This window comes from Copadichromis virginalis, linkage group LG23 (genome assembly GCF_057382275.1).
Source record: "Copadichromis virginalis isolate Kocher_CV1m ecotype Utaka linkage group LG23, C_Virginalis_male_GT1.1, whole genome shotgun sequence".
NCBI lineage: Eukaryota > Metazoa > Chordata > Actinopteri > Cichliformes > Cichlidae > Copadichromis > Copadichromis virginalis.
This window is the reverse complement of record NC_140639.1, coordinates 16,256,607-16,276,236: the sequence shown is the minus strand read 5'-3', so window position 1 is coordinate 16,276,236 and position 19,630 is coordinate 16,256,607. Positions and strand designations below refer to the sequence as shown.

At 38.6% G+C, this 19,630-nt stretch overlaps 1 protein-coding gene across 2 annotated transcripts in view; it reads left to right on the top strand.

The window, feature by feature from the left end:
- The first annotated feature begins 3,366 nt into the window (after positions 1–3,366).
- The window catches only part of LOC146680541 (uncharacterized), a 91,361-nt gene continuing 75,097 nt past the window's right edge, over positions 3,367–19,630 (top strand). For both annotated transcript variants that reach the window (XM_085449722.1, XM_085449721.1), the window contains exons 1-6: positions 3,367–3,564; positions 11,136–11,177; positions 12,521–12,594; positions 12,702–12,770; positions 13,125–13,221; positions 18,535–18,673. In XM_085449722.1, coding sequence (XP_085305848.1) covers positions 3,420–3,564; positions 11,136–11,177; positions 12,521–12,594; positions 12,702–12,770; positions 13,125–13,221; positions 18,535–18,673 — 566 coding nt within the window. In that variant the 5' untranslated portion in view covers positions 3,367–3,419. The remainder of the gene's footprint in view (positions 3,565–11,135; positions 11,178–12,520; positions 12,595–12,701; positions 12,771–13,124; positions 13,222–18,534; positions 18,674–19,630) is intronic.

The following is a 19,630-nucleotide window of genomic DNA, read 5'->3' as shown; positions in this document are numbered from 1 at the left end:
TTGTTGTTTGATTAGTCTTTGTACACTTTGTAAAGTAAATGTATTGTCTGTTGTGTATTGTCCATGCGTGAGACATACTGATCCTGTCACTGTGTCACAGACTTAACATACAGTAAGCAGACTACCGTCCTAGATGGACAGAAAGTAGGTCTCACCTTAAAAGCTATTCAAACATTGTCACTGAGCTCTATGCATGACCGACACAAATATTATTGAGTGATACTACACATTATTTAATTACACTGTAAATTACCTAATTATCTACCACATACAGTTAATCCAATTTTGACAAACTAAAAGGTCAGTTTGATTCCATTTGGTCTGATGGGTTACAGTATGGTCAGTCTGCTTCACAGCATATGTTTTCATCTTTTTTAGTTTTGGTTTATACAGTAATTGCATGAGCCATGCAGAGTGTCATCATTACTTCACAATTTTGTACATGGATTATTGTTTTTGGCAGTTGCTATTGTCTGTTAATACATTGTACATAAACAACCAGAGGTTCACCAACTTTTTTTTAAATGAAAAGGTTACAGGCATGACAAGATAATAAGGGTACGAGGATAAAATATCACGTAAACATGATTATTGCAGTACAAATTGCATAATTGCACAAACACAGATTCACTCTACCTCTTAAGAGGTCTCAACCCACAGGTTTAAAAATACTTGACCTGGCTGAACTGTGAGCTGTCTACTGTGTACAGTATTTATTTGAAATTTTGGACAGTTAGGCTAAACTGATATGCAATGTGAAATATATATTTTTAATAAAATTAGACAATACTGGAAACTGCTGTATTGTGGAATTTGCACAAAATCTGAATGTTCTGTTTTCTAATTCTCAACATTTGCATTCTGCAATTATTAATCACACTGTGTTGTTATTGTTTTTCTTAATTGTATATTTAGAATGACCTGGTTTCTTATGCATGACATATTAACACTAACCCGCTTATGCAGGTTGTTGGCATGAATTTTTTGTCCTCTTCACTATGTAAAGTCTTGTTGAATTTTCAATGCAATAAAAACAGTTTTAAACTTCTGCCTTCATTTCTGCAACTGTAAACTTACATGTGCCATTATGTTTTCAACATCTGGAATAATGTTAGAGTAGTAGCTAAGTTAGTCACTTTAATTCCAAATTAGGGTGACAATAGGGATAAGGTTAGGTTATCTCTGTTCATGAAATTGTCACCTATAAAAAATACTCACACCGGAAAACTTATGAAAGTAGAACTGCAATTCTGAAATACATGTAGGAATATGTGCTTGTTTAGAATATGGCTAAATGGTTAAAACACAACCAAAAATGTAGCTCTATTATTAAGAGTGATTATTAAGATGAAAGCAAACTAAATTAGGGAAAGTAATATGGTTGGATAAGGAATAAACTGAATAAATGAAAAGAAACACTTGAAGGTCAATACACTTTTTTGTCAACTATTATTTGCCTGCAAAATGAGTGTGACAATAAAGCTGTCAGTTCAACAATCAATCTGTATTCCTAGCCTGACCTATGGCCACAAGCTATAGGTAGTGAAGAGGAGAAATGAGCTTCCTGAGAGGAGCTCCAAGACATAGTGAGGAGTTTAATCATTCAGAAAGGGTTCAGAGTAGAGTTGCTATTCCTCCGCATTGCAAGAAGTCAGTTGAGTTGGTCATTATGCCTCCTTGACACCTAATATGTGTGTTTGGGGCATGTCCAACTGGCAGCAGGCCCTGGGGCAAACACAGGATATGTTAAAGAGAGATTATGTCTCTCAGCAATGCTTTGGTATACTCTCTGAAGAGCTGGAGGGTGGAGGTATTACTGGAGAGTGGGCAAAAACAGATTTTAACATTTCGGGTGCCTGCTCACATCCACCCAGCTCAGTGTCACCTGTGAAACAGAGTTTTAACTTTTTTATGTGCATAGGGTACACTGATATGAATTCCCAACTTTACCAACACAACACTTGCTTTCAAGGTTCCCCTTGCTTCTGATAGGTTCAGGTTAGGAGAAGCTGGGTTATGGGTGTTGTTATTATTATTAATGTGCATGGATTTCTTAAGCTTTTATTGTTATATTGGTATTTGGCTTTCCACTGTCAGAGCTCTCAGAACTCAGAAGCCTGAGAGATGAAACTTGTTTACAAACTTAAATAAGTCCATGTACTTTCTTTGTTCAAGCTATTAAGGCAACGGAATCTGGATGACAGCACCTACACAGACATGCTTTCCATCCTTAGCTTTACTCCATGTTGAGCTATATGGAGTTGACCTACAGCTCATTTATTTCAGCATGATGCTCCAATGCTGTAAACAGCTTGTGCTGTAAGGGAGTTTTTAGTCTTCAAGCAGCCACAAATGTTGGGTGTGGTTGAGGTCAGACAACTTTTGGGTGAACGTCCATGACAGTCAGCAGTTCTTCTGCTTCGTGTAAGAGAGAGCTCTAATGTGTACTTGGCTGATTATCATGCTGCAGTGCAGATCTTTCAACACAAAGATGAAAAGGTGTAGCGTGTTCCTGTCAAGAGCATGCTAAAGCAACAGGAGTTGTTACAACACCAGGAAGAAATGCTGGCCAATCAAAAGCTCACAAACAATAACACACAGCACATTCTGATGTCAAAAAATTTGATAAAGATGCCCACCTTACAAGACAAAACCTCTGTTTTCCTTTTCTGCAAATCTTCACCCTAACGGGGCTTTTCTGAAGGCTCAGTTTGTCCATCTCCTTAAAGACAAAAGGCCAAAATGCATAGAAAAAGCTACGTTATGTCCCAAGATACACATGTAAGTGTGGACGTAGCCTAAGCCAGATGCCCAAACGATCTCATCTGGTTCCTTTTGATGTGGAGGAGCCGCATTACTGAATGAACAAAATTATCGAGCTCCTCATCCTATCTAAATGCACAAACTACCCTTTTGTTTCCCATAAATCTCTGCTTCAAATAGAAATCAGTACATGGACATCAATGCTTTTTTAGCCATTGTACATACACAATATTTATTACCAATTTGTCTTTATCAATATCATGTTAAATGCCAGCACTCTTTCAAGTAATTTTGTCACATCTACTGAATCATCCCACATCATGCCTCAGCAGTATTTTCTGAACTATTGTATAAAATATTGTATAAAAGCGCTGCTTCTGTCTGTGTGCTCCCATCTCCTCTTTTATCACATTAAATCTGTCTTTTGCAGGCTGCTTCCTCTTTAAATGCTCATTATATTATTCACCATACCTGTTTTGAGCTAGCTTTGACTCAAACGTCCTTTGGGTGGATCATGCTCCAAACAGAAAGAAAGACCATCGAGCGCGCGCAGCATCCCGACGACAACGCGTGTTCGCGCGCTGCGAGAGAAGGGAGGGAGAGGAGGAGAGAGAGTGAGAGAGGAGATTGGGGGGGACAGAGATAGGGTAGTAAAAATGATGGCGACCGATTCAGTGGAGATAAGAAACCAAACGAGCCCCTGTCCCATCCCTGACAACAGTCTCAGCACTCTGTCCATCAAAATAACGCGGAAAAACCAGGACAGACACTGGAAGTTGCGGTTTATTTATCTGCAGTGCTGTGAGTACCGACACACACCACGACGTTTAGAGTCAAACACCGAACACAGGCTACACAAGTCCGCTCAGAAAATCATGGAAAATGTGCCGCATCCCTGTTTTAGGCGACGTTTGGTTTGTCGCAGCCGAATAAATTTATCATATAAACACATTTGAAGAGCCGAGCCTCCATTCATGTTACAGAGGGGGTGGAGGAGGCGGATAAACGCCCCGAAGGACAGGCACGGGGAGGACGCTGTTTCCACTAGAAAAATTAAAAAATAATTCCTGTTCATAAGGCAGTAAACATACATACCTAGCTTTGCAAAACCTTGTGTTTTACAACGCTTTACATTTCACTTCGGCATGCATTTAACAAAGGAAATATATGTTTATATATATATTTACTTACTACTTCAAATTAAATTTGAAGTACTAAGTAGCAAGTTATGTGAGAGAAGTTTCATGGAAATATATGCTATAGAGTCATATTTCTACGCAAGAAAAATGAAGCCACACTCCACACTACAGTGTCTGACAGGATATTTAATATTCCCAACCAGTAAAATTTTGCACTGCAGTGAAAGTTTAGTGTTGGTCTACAGGCTGTCACCACTTCCTATCAGTGAAGCAGCAGTGTTGAGTATGTGGGTTGTGACCATTACAAATTGGCCAAATCTTCTCTGCCAATTCCAAGCACTTTATTCTGCTGTGGACGCGTGTTTGGTGTCCTTTATTCAATTAGATGATGAAAGTCTCCAGAAACAACATATACTGACAATTTAACCCATCATTCATTAAACAAACAGGGGCCTCAGTAGTATGTGGAAGAACCATATACAGCCATAGCAGCTTGCCACCTCCTCCTTGTGGTGGCCACCTGCTTGGGCCCACACTGCTGTGGGATGGCGTCTCATTAGTCACCCAGCATTTGTCTCAAGTCAGCCAATGTGGTTGATTTGGTCACCCTGGCATGAACAGCACGCCTAGACTGTGGACATATGGGATTGCCACTGGTTGGAGAATATTATCTCAATATTTCTCTGCATTGAGATGGCCTCCAATGTTGACAAGCTTGTTTTTCCAGTGACCATCAGACTGTAACCACCAAAGCTATTACCCTGTAAATTCAGCAGTCAGTGTTGCCCAGATTAACAAGGTCCACTTCAGGAAGGAATCAGGACACAGTGCTGAGAAGTGGGCTAGTACAACAAGAAGGCATACGTGTCTGGCAGCACATATGAACCAGCTGCTAATGGATGAGATGCAACCAGAATGGTTAACCAAATGCCAGACAGTCCTGATCCCCAAGGATCCCTAGAATGGATTAGTCGCATCCACCTCGTGGTCAATAACCCGCTTCAGCACCACACCTGTCAGATATCATAGGAGCTAAGATTAACAGGCACATGGCTCATAACATGAGCAGGGCACAGAAAGGAATTGGCAGAAACACCAGCTCCTGGTAGATAGAACGCTCGTGTCAAGACTTTAAGAGGAGACTGACCAACCTGTGCGCTCCCTGGATTGAGCAAAAGACAGCTATGACTCAGTGTCTCACACATGAAGGCCTAGAATTATACAAGATTAACAGGACCCTAAGAGCCTTCATCAGGAACAAGATGCTAGCAGGCAGGGCATATATGGAACACCATAACAAAGTAGCTGGCATAGTCTACAGCACGGGTCCCCAATCCCAGTCCACTAGGGCCGGTGTCCCTGCACGTTTTAGATGTGTCCTTGATCCATCACAGCTGATTTAAATGGATAAATTACCGTCTCAACATGTCTTGAAGTTCTCCAGAGGCCTGGTAATGAACTAATCATGTGATTCAGGTGTGTTGACCCAGGGTGAGATCTAAAACCTGCAGGGACACCGGCCCTCGTGGACTGGGATTGGGGACCCCTGGTCTACAGGAACATCTGTGCGAGTATGGCATGGAGGTCCCGAGGTCAAAATGGGATTTGCCCCCTAGGGTGGTTGCGAATGACCAAACTAAGATCGTGTGGGACGGCTGGACAAACTAGGGATGGTAAACCAACCGAACATAGTAGTGGACAAGCAGAGGAAGACAGCCATACTGATAGATTTACTGAGTTGTAGCAACATTGGGAAGAAGGAACATAAGAAGCGCCAGAAATGTAGAGCACAGGTCTAGGAACAGCAAAGATACTGTGTAGAACCCTCAAGCTCCCAGCACTCTGGGGGAGGATAAAGACCACCCGCAGGGCAAGTGGGGAATTTTAAAATCCCCCTTTCACCCCATCTCTACTAGATGATGTGAAGATAGATAGATAGATAGATAGATCGATAGATCGATAGATCGATCGATCTAACTGCATTGAATTGAAACAACAAAAATATATGTAATAAACATTACAGGGGAAAAATACATATTTTTGTGTATCCAGGGTAAAATTGCCTACTTCTTCCTGAATTAAGATGACAGAGGCAGACATCTCAGATTTAGTGGTTACATTTGAATTTCAGTTATGTTTGACAATTAAGTTGCTGGTGGTGTACTTATATGCTTATATAAATCCTATTGATATTATGGCAGGTATTATCATTTTGGCAAAACAGGGATTACATTTGAAGGCAAAACTGTGTTTATGAAATTCACAAATTTAAACACAAATGGATAATGTTTTGAGCAAATTTTGCATTTATGTGACCATTTCAAATTGACTGAATCAAAACTCAATATAGGGTATTGTGTGATGTTAGTGAGGGTTCCTTTGCCTTTGTCAGGCTACACAAACTCCATCATTTCCACTCTGTATGTGTTTTTTTTTCTTCCTATCCTATATTGGGCAAGATTTTTTTCTTTTATTTGACAGAGACTCACACCAAAAGTCTGAGAGCTGGTAGCCCTGTTGATATTTGATCTTACCCGTACAAATAATTGATGCTGTTTTAAAATTCTTCTACTGAAAGTGGAAAGTTTCTCCTAAAATCAAAATTTGATTTTCTGACATCATGACTGGAAGCCAGTTTGAGTCCAGCAAGCATCATAGACCAGGGAGCTTTGGGAACCCGATGCCTCCCATATGGAAAAGAAATAGTAAAAACTTATATGATTTACTCATGAAAGTGGCCACTTTCTCATTACTTTCATATATTGTTTTAGTAAGTATCCAAAACATACAAGTTTCATTATATAATTTTTCAAGGGATCTTATATCTGTTTTCACTCTTGTATGCTTTTCATACAAGTTTCACACAAGACAGATACAAACTTTATAAGATTTATATATATCTTTTCCATAATGGCTCCTTTGCAAAAAATATCAAAAATTGACTTTATGTGATGTATGAGACAGCTTGTCGACACCCTAAACATCTGCAATGATATTTTTGAACATATTCATACATTCTGTTTTTTTTGTTTTTTTTTAAAACAAGGTGTAAATGTCATTTTTGAATTTCTTATTATGTTATTATTAAATTGCATTGAAAACCTCATCACACACAAATTATCATTCGAAGCAGGTCTTTCATATATCTTCAAATATTGTCTTGAGGGAATCTTTAAGGTTAGGTTAAGTCCTAAGTCATCAACGTTCAGAGGTTAGGTTCATGTCCACATCGCGAGACATGTCACGTATTATAGCTTATTAAAGCCTCCCACCGCTGTACTTTTCTCTAAGCTTTCTCTTTTTGCCAGTGTCACTGTGGCAAAGTTTTTTCCATGCACTTTCTATATAAAGAAAGTTGTTTGTTTGTATTTTGTGAGTAAGAAGTGTCAAACTGTTTGCATGAATAAAGACAGGGGTCAATCAAAAATGAAGCATCCAAATCAAAGTGCTATTTATTAATATTAGGGTCACTCTGTCCAAGTTCCATGTTCCTCTCCTGCGGTTACAGTCTATATCTGTCTAAAATGAGTTATTGAGTTGTTATATTACATGCCTGCCCAGCTGTGAGAACGCAGACAATATGAAAGATTTTCATGACATGTCTGATTACCGTCACCATATGTGCCTCACTCATCTTTGGACGGCATTGAAAGAGTACAGAAGAGGACTGATAAGAGAATCGTAAAAAACGACCAGGCTGATTGAAAATGACAGCCTATTTCTAGTGATGATGGGAGGTCCTTAGAGTCCAAGTGATGGATCTGAATTCGACAGAAAAATGACCTGCCTCGTCAATACAACCATCAGCTTGTGGTTGGCGAGGCTGGTTGATGGTGTTTATTGTAATTACCCAAAAAGGTTTCATAGCTTTCTGACTACTCTCTGGTAATATGTAGCACAAATGTAAAAGCTTTTATGTGATGGTAAGGCTTCAGGTGTTGTTTTTGAAGTATAGTTTGAGCTACTAAAACTAAACTGGGTTAGGGTTACTGTTGGGTCCATAAATATTTGGACAGCGGCACAGTTTTTTAAATTATGCCTTCATATACCTTGTATGTGAAACTGTCTGATGAGTTCTGCATTTGGCTGAATCTGAGCAGAGAGTATGGCCTTGTTCACATCACAATTAGTCTTACTTTCTATATCAGCAGTCACATTATCAATAAACACTAGTGATCTTGTTCCACTGGATCCACTGGCAGCCATGCATAGCCATGTCCATCTCCACCTTCAGATAATGTGGTGTGTTTTTGATCAAGAGCTGTTCTTCCCCTTCTCAATGCGTTTCTCCTCCCATCACTCTTAACTTTGGTTGCAGCTATTCAAAGAATTTCTTTAGATGACCGTTCGGTTCTTGAGTGTAATCACAGTGCTGTAAAACCTCTGTGGTTATATTCATGAGAACACGTCTTGATTGTAGACTTTGGCATTGACACGTTTACCTCCTTGAGAGTGCTCTTGACTTTGCTAGATGCTGTGAAGGTTTATTTATTTGTTTGTTATTTTTTTAACCAAAGAATAAAATATGCCATCATCAACTTCAATTTTCTTCCTTGGTCTTTCAGGCCTTTTGGTGTTGCTAAGTTGGCCATTGGATTTCTTTTTTTAAGAGTGTCTGTATTGTTGATGTGGCAACAAGTAATCAAATCCAGATCTTTTATGTGCTCAATGTATTCCAGAGGTGAAGGCCTCACCTGAGTCAATTGTCCAGTTGCTTTTGAGTCTTTGAAAATGGAGAATTATGTATACAAATGGCTGTGATTTAGAAAAAGTGAATGCAACACTTTTGTTAAACCCTGTGAGTTAAAGCTGAGATGGTGCATTTCAATCACATGTTTATTGTTTGATTTAAAATCAACTGGTTGTGTACAGAGTCAAAAAAAAGTAATTCAAATACTAAAAGTAGTTCACATAATTATAAAAATTCAGATGTCGACATAGTGGCCTGTAGCTTTTTTCTCTCTCTTTTAAATACAGTGTTTGATATATATATATACAGTTTTATATAAGGTGGGTGTGGCCATATGCTAAATAAATCCTGCTACTGTGTGGTGTATGGAGTACACTGGTTCTACTGACACTGTTCCACTGTTTGAGTTCTTTCCACAGTCCCGGTATTGGTCAGACCTTAGTTTGGACTAACCGTTATGCAGTGAAGAATGAATCTGAGACAGTCTCATTCCCTCATGGTGGTGATGTGTGACAAATTGTATGGCTGAGTGATTTTCTCTGTAGCCAGGTTTGAACACCCCCCTGCTCTAGTAAACGTAGAATTACCCGCCCACCAAAATACATACTATGTGGTCCCAAAACAAAACTATTTTTGTGACTAGTGAAAAAGAAGTACCTAGGAGTTCCCCCCCCCAACACACACACACACTTTAAGCATGATGAGACAAAATGTAGACTATACCCGCAGGAGAGCTTGGTTGACTACAGTGAGTAGTGACTAAAAGTGGATCAGATGGAGCTTGCACTGCATAAAGGCATAACATTTCATGGTCCTTTACTGTTATTTTCCCTGGTCCTCCCTCCTTATTTGGCCAGCAGAGTTACCCTCTTTCTGTTCTCTCTTCTCATGTGATGTTGCGGCTTCTTGTGTGCACATTAATTTCAAACAGTGCAAAGTTGTCCTCACCTAAAAATGTCCTTATCCATGTTGCAGATTGTGCAGAGATACCAACATGAAAGTGCAGCAGTATTAATTGCTAATTAATACCAATTGATACTAATATTATTCCCAATAAGCAAAAACTGCGCTTCCCAAACATAAAGATTGCAAACTCCATAACACTGACCAGGACCATTCATTTGAGTTAGTGGTACATTATAATTATGGAAAATGCTAACAGCTTCATTTTGCTGTTTAACATTTTAGTGTACGTTGATATCTGTGATATCTGCTGCTTGATGGAGACAGTGTGAAGGATCGTTTGGGGTTATTCACTGTAATCCTGAATTTAAATCTCAGAGTGATAGCGGTTACATAGAACGGGTTGTTTATGTGAGCCCGAGTGAGCTCGGAGATGATGTGTGCAGCTCTGAAAAATGTAGTTCCTTCCACAGCTGTGATTACACTGAAAAGGCCGATTGCACAGTGGAGTTACAGTGAAAGCTCTGCTGAGATATCAGGAAGGGTGCTTCAGTTATTTGAATTTGTGCTGCCTGGTTTATTTCTTTGTCTTTTATGCTAGACCATACACTCAATGTGTTCATCTGCTTTTCTATTCAGTATCCGTATGCTTAGGAAATGATAATGTGAGTCAGTGTGATTTGTCAATTTAATTTAGCCTTAAAAATAGCTGTAGAGTGGAAAGGCACTATATATATATATATATATATATATATATATATATATATATAAATCGAAACTGTTAATTGAGAGGTGCTCGACAAATATTGAAGACTCTGTAATGTAAGTTTTGGGGATATATAAGTAGAACCCCTACTTCTTTGGTCTGGAGTTGTCATGTCAAATCTAAAAAATATCGTATGGTTTTGCTGTCTCTTATATAACCTTTAGTGTTGAGTCAGCTCCATCTAATCCAAGGGTGGGGAACTCCAGGCCTCAAGGGCCGGTGTCCTGCAGGTTTTAGGTATCATCCTGCATCAACACACCTGAATCAAATGATTGGTTCATTAACAGGCCTCTGGAGAACTTGAAGCCATTTAAATCAGCTATGTTGGATCAAGAACACGTCTAAAACCTGCAGGACACCGGCCCTTGAGGCCTGGAGTTCCCCCACCCCCAATCTAATGAATGAAAGTAAAGAAGGTCCTGGCTGTGTTCAGTTTCATGGTGTGTGTTGAACACTGTTATATTTAGTAAGTTTTGGCCCTATAGCAGCTGATCCTTGCATGCACTACTTTTTGTAAGATGGCATAGTTTCTGTACCAAATGTGTGTTGTTTGGGTTGCACTTCGAAGACATCCACCAAACAGGGCAAAAGCTGTTTATGAACCGAAGCTGCAGCAAGTAATGCTACCCTGGAGGGTGTGGCCTGGGCAGGAAGATGCCACCTTTGACCATGCGTTCTCAGCTTAAGGCTGTTGCAGACATTCCTCCTGATTTGTTTCACCCAACTCAGTTGGTATTTGCAATATATTTAATTTTGTCTTTCTGTGAACCTCGGTGTTATTTTGTATGTTCAAGTCAAACATTTTGTTCCTACAAGTAGAACAAGAAATAATCATAATAATAATCACTCAAATAATCACTTTCTGTCTTCCCAGACTTTTTGACCATTGCAACAATACTGGGAACTGGAATCTTAGGTGAGTATTCACATATTCACAGCTTTTTTTTTCTTGAGGTGCATGAATTACAGTTTTTACAACATCAAGTAAAACGTCTGATAAGCAAACACACGTCAGTCTGTCCTGGAGGTTAACATCTCGGGCTAGGGTGTATAGTCCGCAGCAACAATAGCACTTTAGCTATTATGGTTTTGTTTTTTCTGTGTGTGCGCTTGTTTGTTTCTGTACTAAAAATGGTTGGACAGTGAGTAGTTGTTCTTCCTCTTCTGAAAGGTCTACTTCGGAAATTAAGGTTAAAGCCTGTTCTTCTCTGTTTGTTTGCTGGTTTTTCTGAGTCATCAGCCTTGGGTTTATTATGTTGGCTCAGCACTTGACCATATTTGTTTTTAGATGAGTTAACACTTGCTTTGATGCACATAGAGTAGGTTAATGAGTTGACATCTTCAGTAAGCTCTTTGTGAGATGCACTCATTTCTGCTTATGGAACACATGTAGAGCCAATCTCAGCGGGAGGTTTTTATGAAACAAAACGCTGAAACTTAAATCACTATTCGGAGTGAGAAGAACGCTCTGAATGACAAAGTAAATGTTCAAGTGAACTCTTATCAGGGCAGATGAACACCTCAAAAGCAAAATTTTACATACTTTTACGTACATAGTTGTTTCCATGTTATCCTTCCCTGCTGCTCCTGTTTGACATATGCTGAATCCTTGTGCAAAAAAAAATCTGCAACACTACAAACTGCTCTGAGAATTTACTGAATAGTAGAAACAAGATCCTTCACACACAGTCTCAAAATAAACCCGACTCTTCACAGAAGGATTTATTAAAAGTTTACTGCACTGGAGTATTGTGACTTGGCTAACACAGTGGTCGAAACTTTAGAGAGCTGTATTTTTTCTTTCTACTGGATGGACTTTTCTAATATAACTTGAAGCATAATTAAAGCGCTGTCCATCTCCTGGCTGTCATTGGCAGTGCAAATTTAAGTGTGGTTTATGAAGTGTAGTTAACACCAGAGAGATTTTTGTAGAGGTGGAAATTACATGGAACATTACATTTAAGTACTTTGTTTTCAGCAGGGTCTTCATGTAGTTCCACAAAGGTGGAGCCCTTCCAAGTTAATACTTGTTCAGTCACTTAAATCTCATATTGAAATCAGCACCATCCATTAAATTTTATGGGAAGTTTGAGCCAGAGTACAAAGGAGTGTCTGAGAGAGCGAAAAACGAGCCGAGATGGTGATAGACAGGCAGGTGGATATGCTGACAAAGAGTCAGACATTGTCTAGCACATATCTTCTGGTAAGCTTAGATGGGAATGAAATTCAGAAATAGTTTCACCTCGTTTTAATTTGCAGGTCTTCCAGTAACGATAGCCCATGCTGGACTGGTGCCTTTCCTGTTCTCCTTTATTGTTGGCTTCTTTGTCCAGGTAAGTAATACACAACCTCTGATTTTATTGTTTTATAGTTCATGAAACGACCACAACCATTTCAACCACAAAACCTACATGTATTTTCCGTATTCTTTCCCATGCAGGCCTTGCTGATCTACCTGTTTGTGGAGCTTCTTCAGAAATGTCAGGTGATGCAGCTGGAATCCTTAAAGGTCAGTAACTGAATTAAACCTGTGTAGTGCCTACATTTTATGTTTTGCTGTCCAAAAGTACTTAACTGGCAAGAAGCTAGAAGCTTCATTCTGCACTAATAATAATCAAAGACACGGAATATAGCTGGAGCCTTTAGGAAGGATTAGGGATTAAGGGAATGAAAACTTGATACAGAAACATGATACAGAGCATGGATTTAGAACTTTTTTTTAAACACAAATCTTTACCCTGATACTTTCCCTGCATGTCAAACGAAGAAGTGTATTAAAGCTTACCTTACTTATTCATCATTTTCTGGTTTCGTTTTGGTCAAGCGGAAAGCTAAATGACTCTACTTTCTGTGGTAATCATAGACAGGTGTTGCAGAGTGTATAGTCATGGATCAGGTGGGTGTGGAGGATCCAGTTCATACTGAGGAAGAAGATGATGACAGTGAAAATGCAGAAGCAGGTGAGAAGCCCGTTATACAAACTTAAATTCTTTAGAAGTAATTTTGTTGCTAAAGGAACCAAACCTGGAACACGATTCTTCCATCAAAATGTAGCTAAAAATGAGACATTTCGTATACTATAACAAAGTGCGTGTTTGCGTGTGTGTATATATTTTTGTGTATATTTTTTAAATATATTTTGCTATTAAAACTTTGAAATGCCCCATGACATTTATGCTCAAACTTAGTTATAGAAAAAGATGTTCTGGGGGGAAAAGAGAGCTTTTAGCTTTAGATTGTAACATTTGGAGTGGGTGTAAAATAGATTTTTCTGCAGAGTTTAGACTCTAAATGTGTTTTTCAACTTTGAAAATTTCACGTGTATCTTTTGTACTCAAGATGTTACCAGTTATAAAAAAAGAAAAAAGAAGTCTACTTAAAAAGTGCCAAATTTCAACCCACTGCTATGTACTTTGAGGGCCTGTAACTAGAACATTTCTTATAATATGAAGGTCACATTTTGCAGGCTTTAATAGCTGTGCTCAAGTTGTTGTACAAAAAGGAAAAAAAACATTCTGTTTCTGAGTGGCTCATGTGGGAGGCAGTTACTGATTTTTTCCATAGGAATTTTTCCCAGTGTTTTAAATGGACTTAAACTAATACATTGGGGCAGGACAGATTTGAATTATATTATTCTGTTGACTAAATTTTTCAGATCACTAATTACATTCAGGAATACTGTTAACTGTTAAACAGGAGATATGCATGTGTGCTAATTTATGAAGCCTAATTTGTTATAACCTAAAGTAGAGGAATCATTTTTAAATATTAGCGATGACACTAACACTAATTTGCAAGCCAGTTTTTCAGGAATATAATCATAATTTACTAAGAATTCTGTGTTTTCTGATCTGCACTGTAGTTGTTTGATAGTAAAACTTCTGCTAAATGCTTGCCTGTTAATTCAAGACCACTGCAAATGTACTAATTTGCAAATGGTTCAACAATGTATTTGTGTGATGGTTTTAAACCATCACACAAATACATTATTTGTGGTATTTGTGTGATATTGTGCACAGAAATATTGCTTAATGTCTACTCTTTAAAAAATTTCTAAAAACAAGTTAAAGCCTTGATCTTGGCTTTGTGAGGCTGTGGTAATGGAAAATAAGGAAGCACTTGCTAGAGATGGGAGAAATTTGCCTTTTTACATGTGAAAGGTGTATTTTAACCTAAATTGTGATGTTTTTCAAAATACCACTCCCTGCTCTGTCTACCCCCAAATTCTGACTTACTTTGGTTTTATACTGCCAAATTCAGTAACATACTACCCTGCGCATCATAAAATGATGCATTAGTGAGAACCTGCTGCTTAATTCTTTGAACTATAATTATTTTTTGATTATTGATAAGGCATATTCAAGGTTGCTTTTCAAAGCTTTCTTTTTGCATTTCTAAATTGATGCTTGTGCTGCATGTTTACACATACATGTATAGAAATAAACACATTTCTCATAAATTCTCTGCATTCATTGCTTGGGTTTGTTTACTAAAGATCTCTTGCAATTAATCACATTCCTCTCCAGTGCTGCTTGGAATACTCTGAGAGGAGCTGTAGATATCACAAGCATTACTACATTTACATATATCATCTGTATAATATCTTTAGTATCTAGCTTTACCTTGACTTAAATGTATGACTGACCTCTCTAAGTACTGCGTGAGTAGAGTCATAGATAAACTCGTCAGTATACCTAAATTGTGGAGATAAAAAGGAAACGTCAATACATAAACCATGATTTAGAAAAAGTTCAAGTACATACTCAGGATGTGGCTCTCAGTAATTGAAAGATCTATTGGTACTCTGAATTATGCCTTCTGCAGTTTATGGATTATTTGCAAATAGGGCTGCCACAAACGATTATTTTGATAGATGACTAGTCACAGATTATTTTTGCGATTAGTCGACCGATCAGATCATGCATCCATTGGATGTAAAACGTACAGCTTATTGCACCAGCATGCATCTGCTCTTATATAACTATCATTAGCTTACAGCTTTAAGTGTTTAAGGTCTGTGCTAACTAAAAATAAAGACAAGATGATAGTTTATTAAATTTTAATGAAATTTGCAGATTATTTCGGTGAAGTTTAATAAACTCCTTGCTATCTAAAATATAACGGGACACCGGAGTATATACTCTCGAGCATCTCACACTTCTGATAGTCAGTTGTCTGCTGGACGTTTATTCAGCTGTGTGAAAACTATAACTTTAATCTCACCGAACTGATTTACTCAGGAACAAATAAAATACTGAAAAAAGCCAAACAATAACATTTTTAATTTATCTAAGTGACTTATATGTGTTTAACCTGAGCAGCGAAAGACGGCGGTGGGTTTGAAAACGATTTGCCGGGAGTCCAGCGTTCTCACAGGCTCTAGTGAGCCTTGCCCCCGGCTTGCTATCGAGCTGGTGGGTAACAGACGTCCCCGAAAACGTCGGAGCGCTTTTGAAAATATGTGGTGTCTTGATAAACTGAGCAGGTATTTGAGGTTTACACAGCTACATTCTCGCCTGAAAATATGTTAAACGTTTATTTTGTGACCCGGAAAGAATAATAAGAGTAACATTAAAACTAACTAGCTGCCACCTTTGTTGGAAACTGAGCTGGGCTGCGCTATGAATTCTGGGACCCAGCCAGTGTTGCCAACTCTTCAGTAAGGAAAATCGCTATTGGTTGTCCTTGAAGTCGCTAAATGACGTCATCGCCTAATTTGCATAATTGGTCATGCTAATCTAATTGTAACCTATGTTGTTGGAGAGAGAAATAACATCGTGGAAGTGAGTAAAAAACATCCTAAATGCATTTAGAGTTTATTTAGAACTACAAATTAAATTTCTTTTAGCAATTATTGTTTTATTTTAATGTCACAATTCCAACCCTGCTCCTTTACTTTGTGTGTAACTCCACCGTAACCCAAGCTGTTACGAGTTCAAATATTGGGGATGGAGACAAGAGAAAAAAACCACAATAACAACACTGGTCCGGCCGGGTTAAGTCAAACGATGATTTTAATAGTCACACGCGTGGGAGATGGACACTGTATGCAGACAGCCTCAGATCTCAAAATGGTGGAGCATTAATCAAACTCTTATAGCCTCTGGTGCCCCCACCTTATCATAAAAGCCTAAACATTCACATGCTTTTCTCTCACACGGCGCCTAAGCTACGACCTTGGCTCCCCGTTTATCTGCTCCTGCTGAGATGGGGCAGAAAACTCCAGCATGCTCTGTTCTCTTCTAATCAGACAAATAAGGCGATGACTTTCTGCAAACAGTGTTTCTTATAACATCATAAAACAATATCATTCATCCACAATAAATCAGCAGTCTAATGTAATGCAAATCAGTTTAACTAATGCAATAGTTATCAGCTTCTTCTAATTCAGGAGAATACTGCAAACTAAAACTACATAATAATTCACAATCTTTAATTAGGGGTATAACATGGCATAAAATAATATTATAATTTAACAGTTTATAAGTAGTTTTAAACCTTGTGATCCACAAAACAGCATAAGAGTAAAAGAGTAAAAGAACTGACTGCGTTACAGCACCCGCTGCTTGTTGAGAGTAAAAGCGATACACGCTTTCACGTCTTTTTTCACGTCTGAAAACTCGCTAAATATAGCGACAAAGTCGCTAAGTTGGCAACACTGGACCCAGCTTCTTCTTCTTCTTCGGGGTTTAACGGCAGCTGGCATCCTTGTATATGCAGTGCTGCCATCTTCTGTTTCAGTCTGTTATTACACTCTTAAAATCCTACTACTTATTCCTGCGTCTTTTGTGATCTTGCAAAGCTTCAAACAACGCATCGACTATTACTCGTCAACGATTTTGATAATCGACGTAATCGAGACTGGTCGACTAATCGTGGCAGCCCTATTTGCAAATAAAAAACAGAAAAGTGGCGTGTTGGACATATTTACATAATGTATTCTGTATATGTATATAGATTGTTGTTAACCTGCAAATGGATGTTAGCCTTGTCTTGGCCAGCTACAGCATTGAAATGCACCTTATACATTTATGCATCAGTAAAACGGTTAACAAGCTTAAAAAAAACAGTCAAAGGAGATTTGTTTTTAAAATTTGATGTGTCCCAGTATAAACCAGCCGTCATTATCAAATCAGACAAAAATTCCTCTTCACCATGAAAGCTGCATGTTAATGCTATGCAGTTGCTTGGTTCTGGTTTGGAATTTTTTTTTTTTTTTTTTTTGTATAGTGATGCTGTTGTGTTTGTGTTTCAGTGCCCTACTCTTACTTAATGGACTTCTGCATTGCTATTCATTTAACAGGCATGTTTGCCATTAATTTAACATGCTGGTTTTAACTGTCACATTTAATAATGTACACTCTGCCAGGTCCACTTTCATCAAAGTTATTATCATCTGTCCTTGCAACATGCATGTGAGTTCAAACCCAGAACAGCAGCAACAAAGACTGTGGGTTACTTGAAGAGCAGAATCTATGGCAATAGCTGCAGCATTCTTCAAGCTCAGTGTTCAAGTCAGCACTTTAAGGAAGCTGAAATAAGCTTCAAAAGAACAATGCATAGCATAATCGGTAGTTGAAACAGAATATTAAAAAAGTGATGGGCTGTAGTAAGGACCGTCAAGCCTCCAAAGAACTTTTTAAACACCCTTCTTTTGATATGTTGTCTTCACTCATTTTTTGTCTCTTGGGGGGTTATCATGAAAACAATGAAAAGATTCTGTGGGGGTTCGTGACCTTAAACTCTCTTGTTGTGTTGTGTGTGGGTTTTGTCTGGGTACTCCTGCTTCGTCTCAGAGGCCAAAGACACGCTTGTTAGATTAATTGGTGATTGTAGGTGTGAATGTGAGTGTGAATGGTTGTCTGTCCCTGTGTTAACCCTCTGATACATTGGTAACCTATATAGGGTGTGTTCTCCTGTCTGCCCTATGACAGCTAGAATAGGCTCTAGCTTAGTTGTGACTGAATTGGATAAGAAAACTGATGGATGGATGGATTATTTTTATGTTTAAAATTCCTGGATATGTTCTTTAGTGCTATTCACCTTCAGGAGGCTTGAAAAAGTGTAAATAACATGAAAAATGAAAATCTGAGAGGGGAAACTATCATTCATGTCTACATTGAGGCTATAACCTGTGATAAAAGGGCCACGAGTCTACTTTCTTTGGAAATGATGTGCTAAGCTGAACATTTGGCAGCTTTTTTTTTTTTTTTACTGTAGCAGTTTGAGGTTCGGTGAATTGATTGCCTCCTGCATTTGTCTGTGTCTTTTAGATACAGGTTTACTACAGCCGGATGGAGCAGCTCTGCATGACCAAGCCGGCAGTCTGCAGCCGAACCTTCATCTGCTTGGGCGAATCTTCCTCTCCCGCCCCATGAGCCATGCTTTTAACTGCATTCTCCTCTTCCAATTGTAAGTTACCATGGCAATGATCTTTGCAGGTTCTTAAAGTTGCATCATTTACCAGTCACACATTAAGTACCACTGAGTGTGGGCGGAATGTGGTTGAATTCAGTGTTTTGCAGCACTTCGCTCTACATGTGATGGAGAATAAGTTCAACCTTTGTTAATGAGCTGTAAGCATTTTTTGTTTTAGTTTAGTTTCCTTTTCTTTCCTTTTTGAAGGGCTGATCACTCTTAGACTGCTCCAGCTGTTTCTTCAGCCTGTGGTGTTTGTTTTCTTATGCTCCTTCTGATTTTAAGAAGCTGAATAGTATAGTGGCACCATTACAACCTCTGGAACAATTGGTAAGGGATTCCAGCCAGGGCATGTATTCAGTAAGGGTCACCAGGCTAGGTCCGCCATGCCTACCCCAAGCCTACCTCAAGCCGTGGCTTGGAACTCTCTTGAGATAGCACAGGTCAGGGTGAGGGTATAAACCCACTTCCAAAGCACTCAATGTCCCTTGGGAGATAAGGACCTCAGTACATGTGGAATGGCAGAAGTCTGAAGCCATGGGAACTTTTATTCAAGTTGGTTTGAATCTGTGGAGGAGGCTAAAGTTACTAGTAGTTCGGATTCTTCTCATTCACTGAGAAACTGACCATGGAGTATGACAGTGCTTAGAGTGCCTGTCAGCATCTGGGATAAACTACACATACCAAGAGTGCATAGCTTGTTCAGAGTTTCCCATGAAAACTTAATGCTGCCAAGCAAGCTTCTGAAATAACTTATTTTGTAAATAAGTTATTTATTAGATTAATAAAAACTTGAAAATAACCAAATATGCTTTCCTCGGGTAAAAACCACCCAGTCATTACGGCCCCCTAATGTGTACATGTCACAATTATGAAAGTAAGTTCTTTCTAAAAATGTAACTCATTTCTAAAAAATCCTGGAAATGGCAAAAGTATTATATAATACTTCTA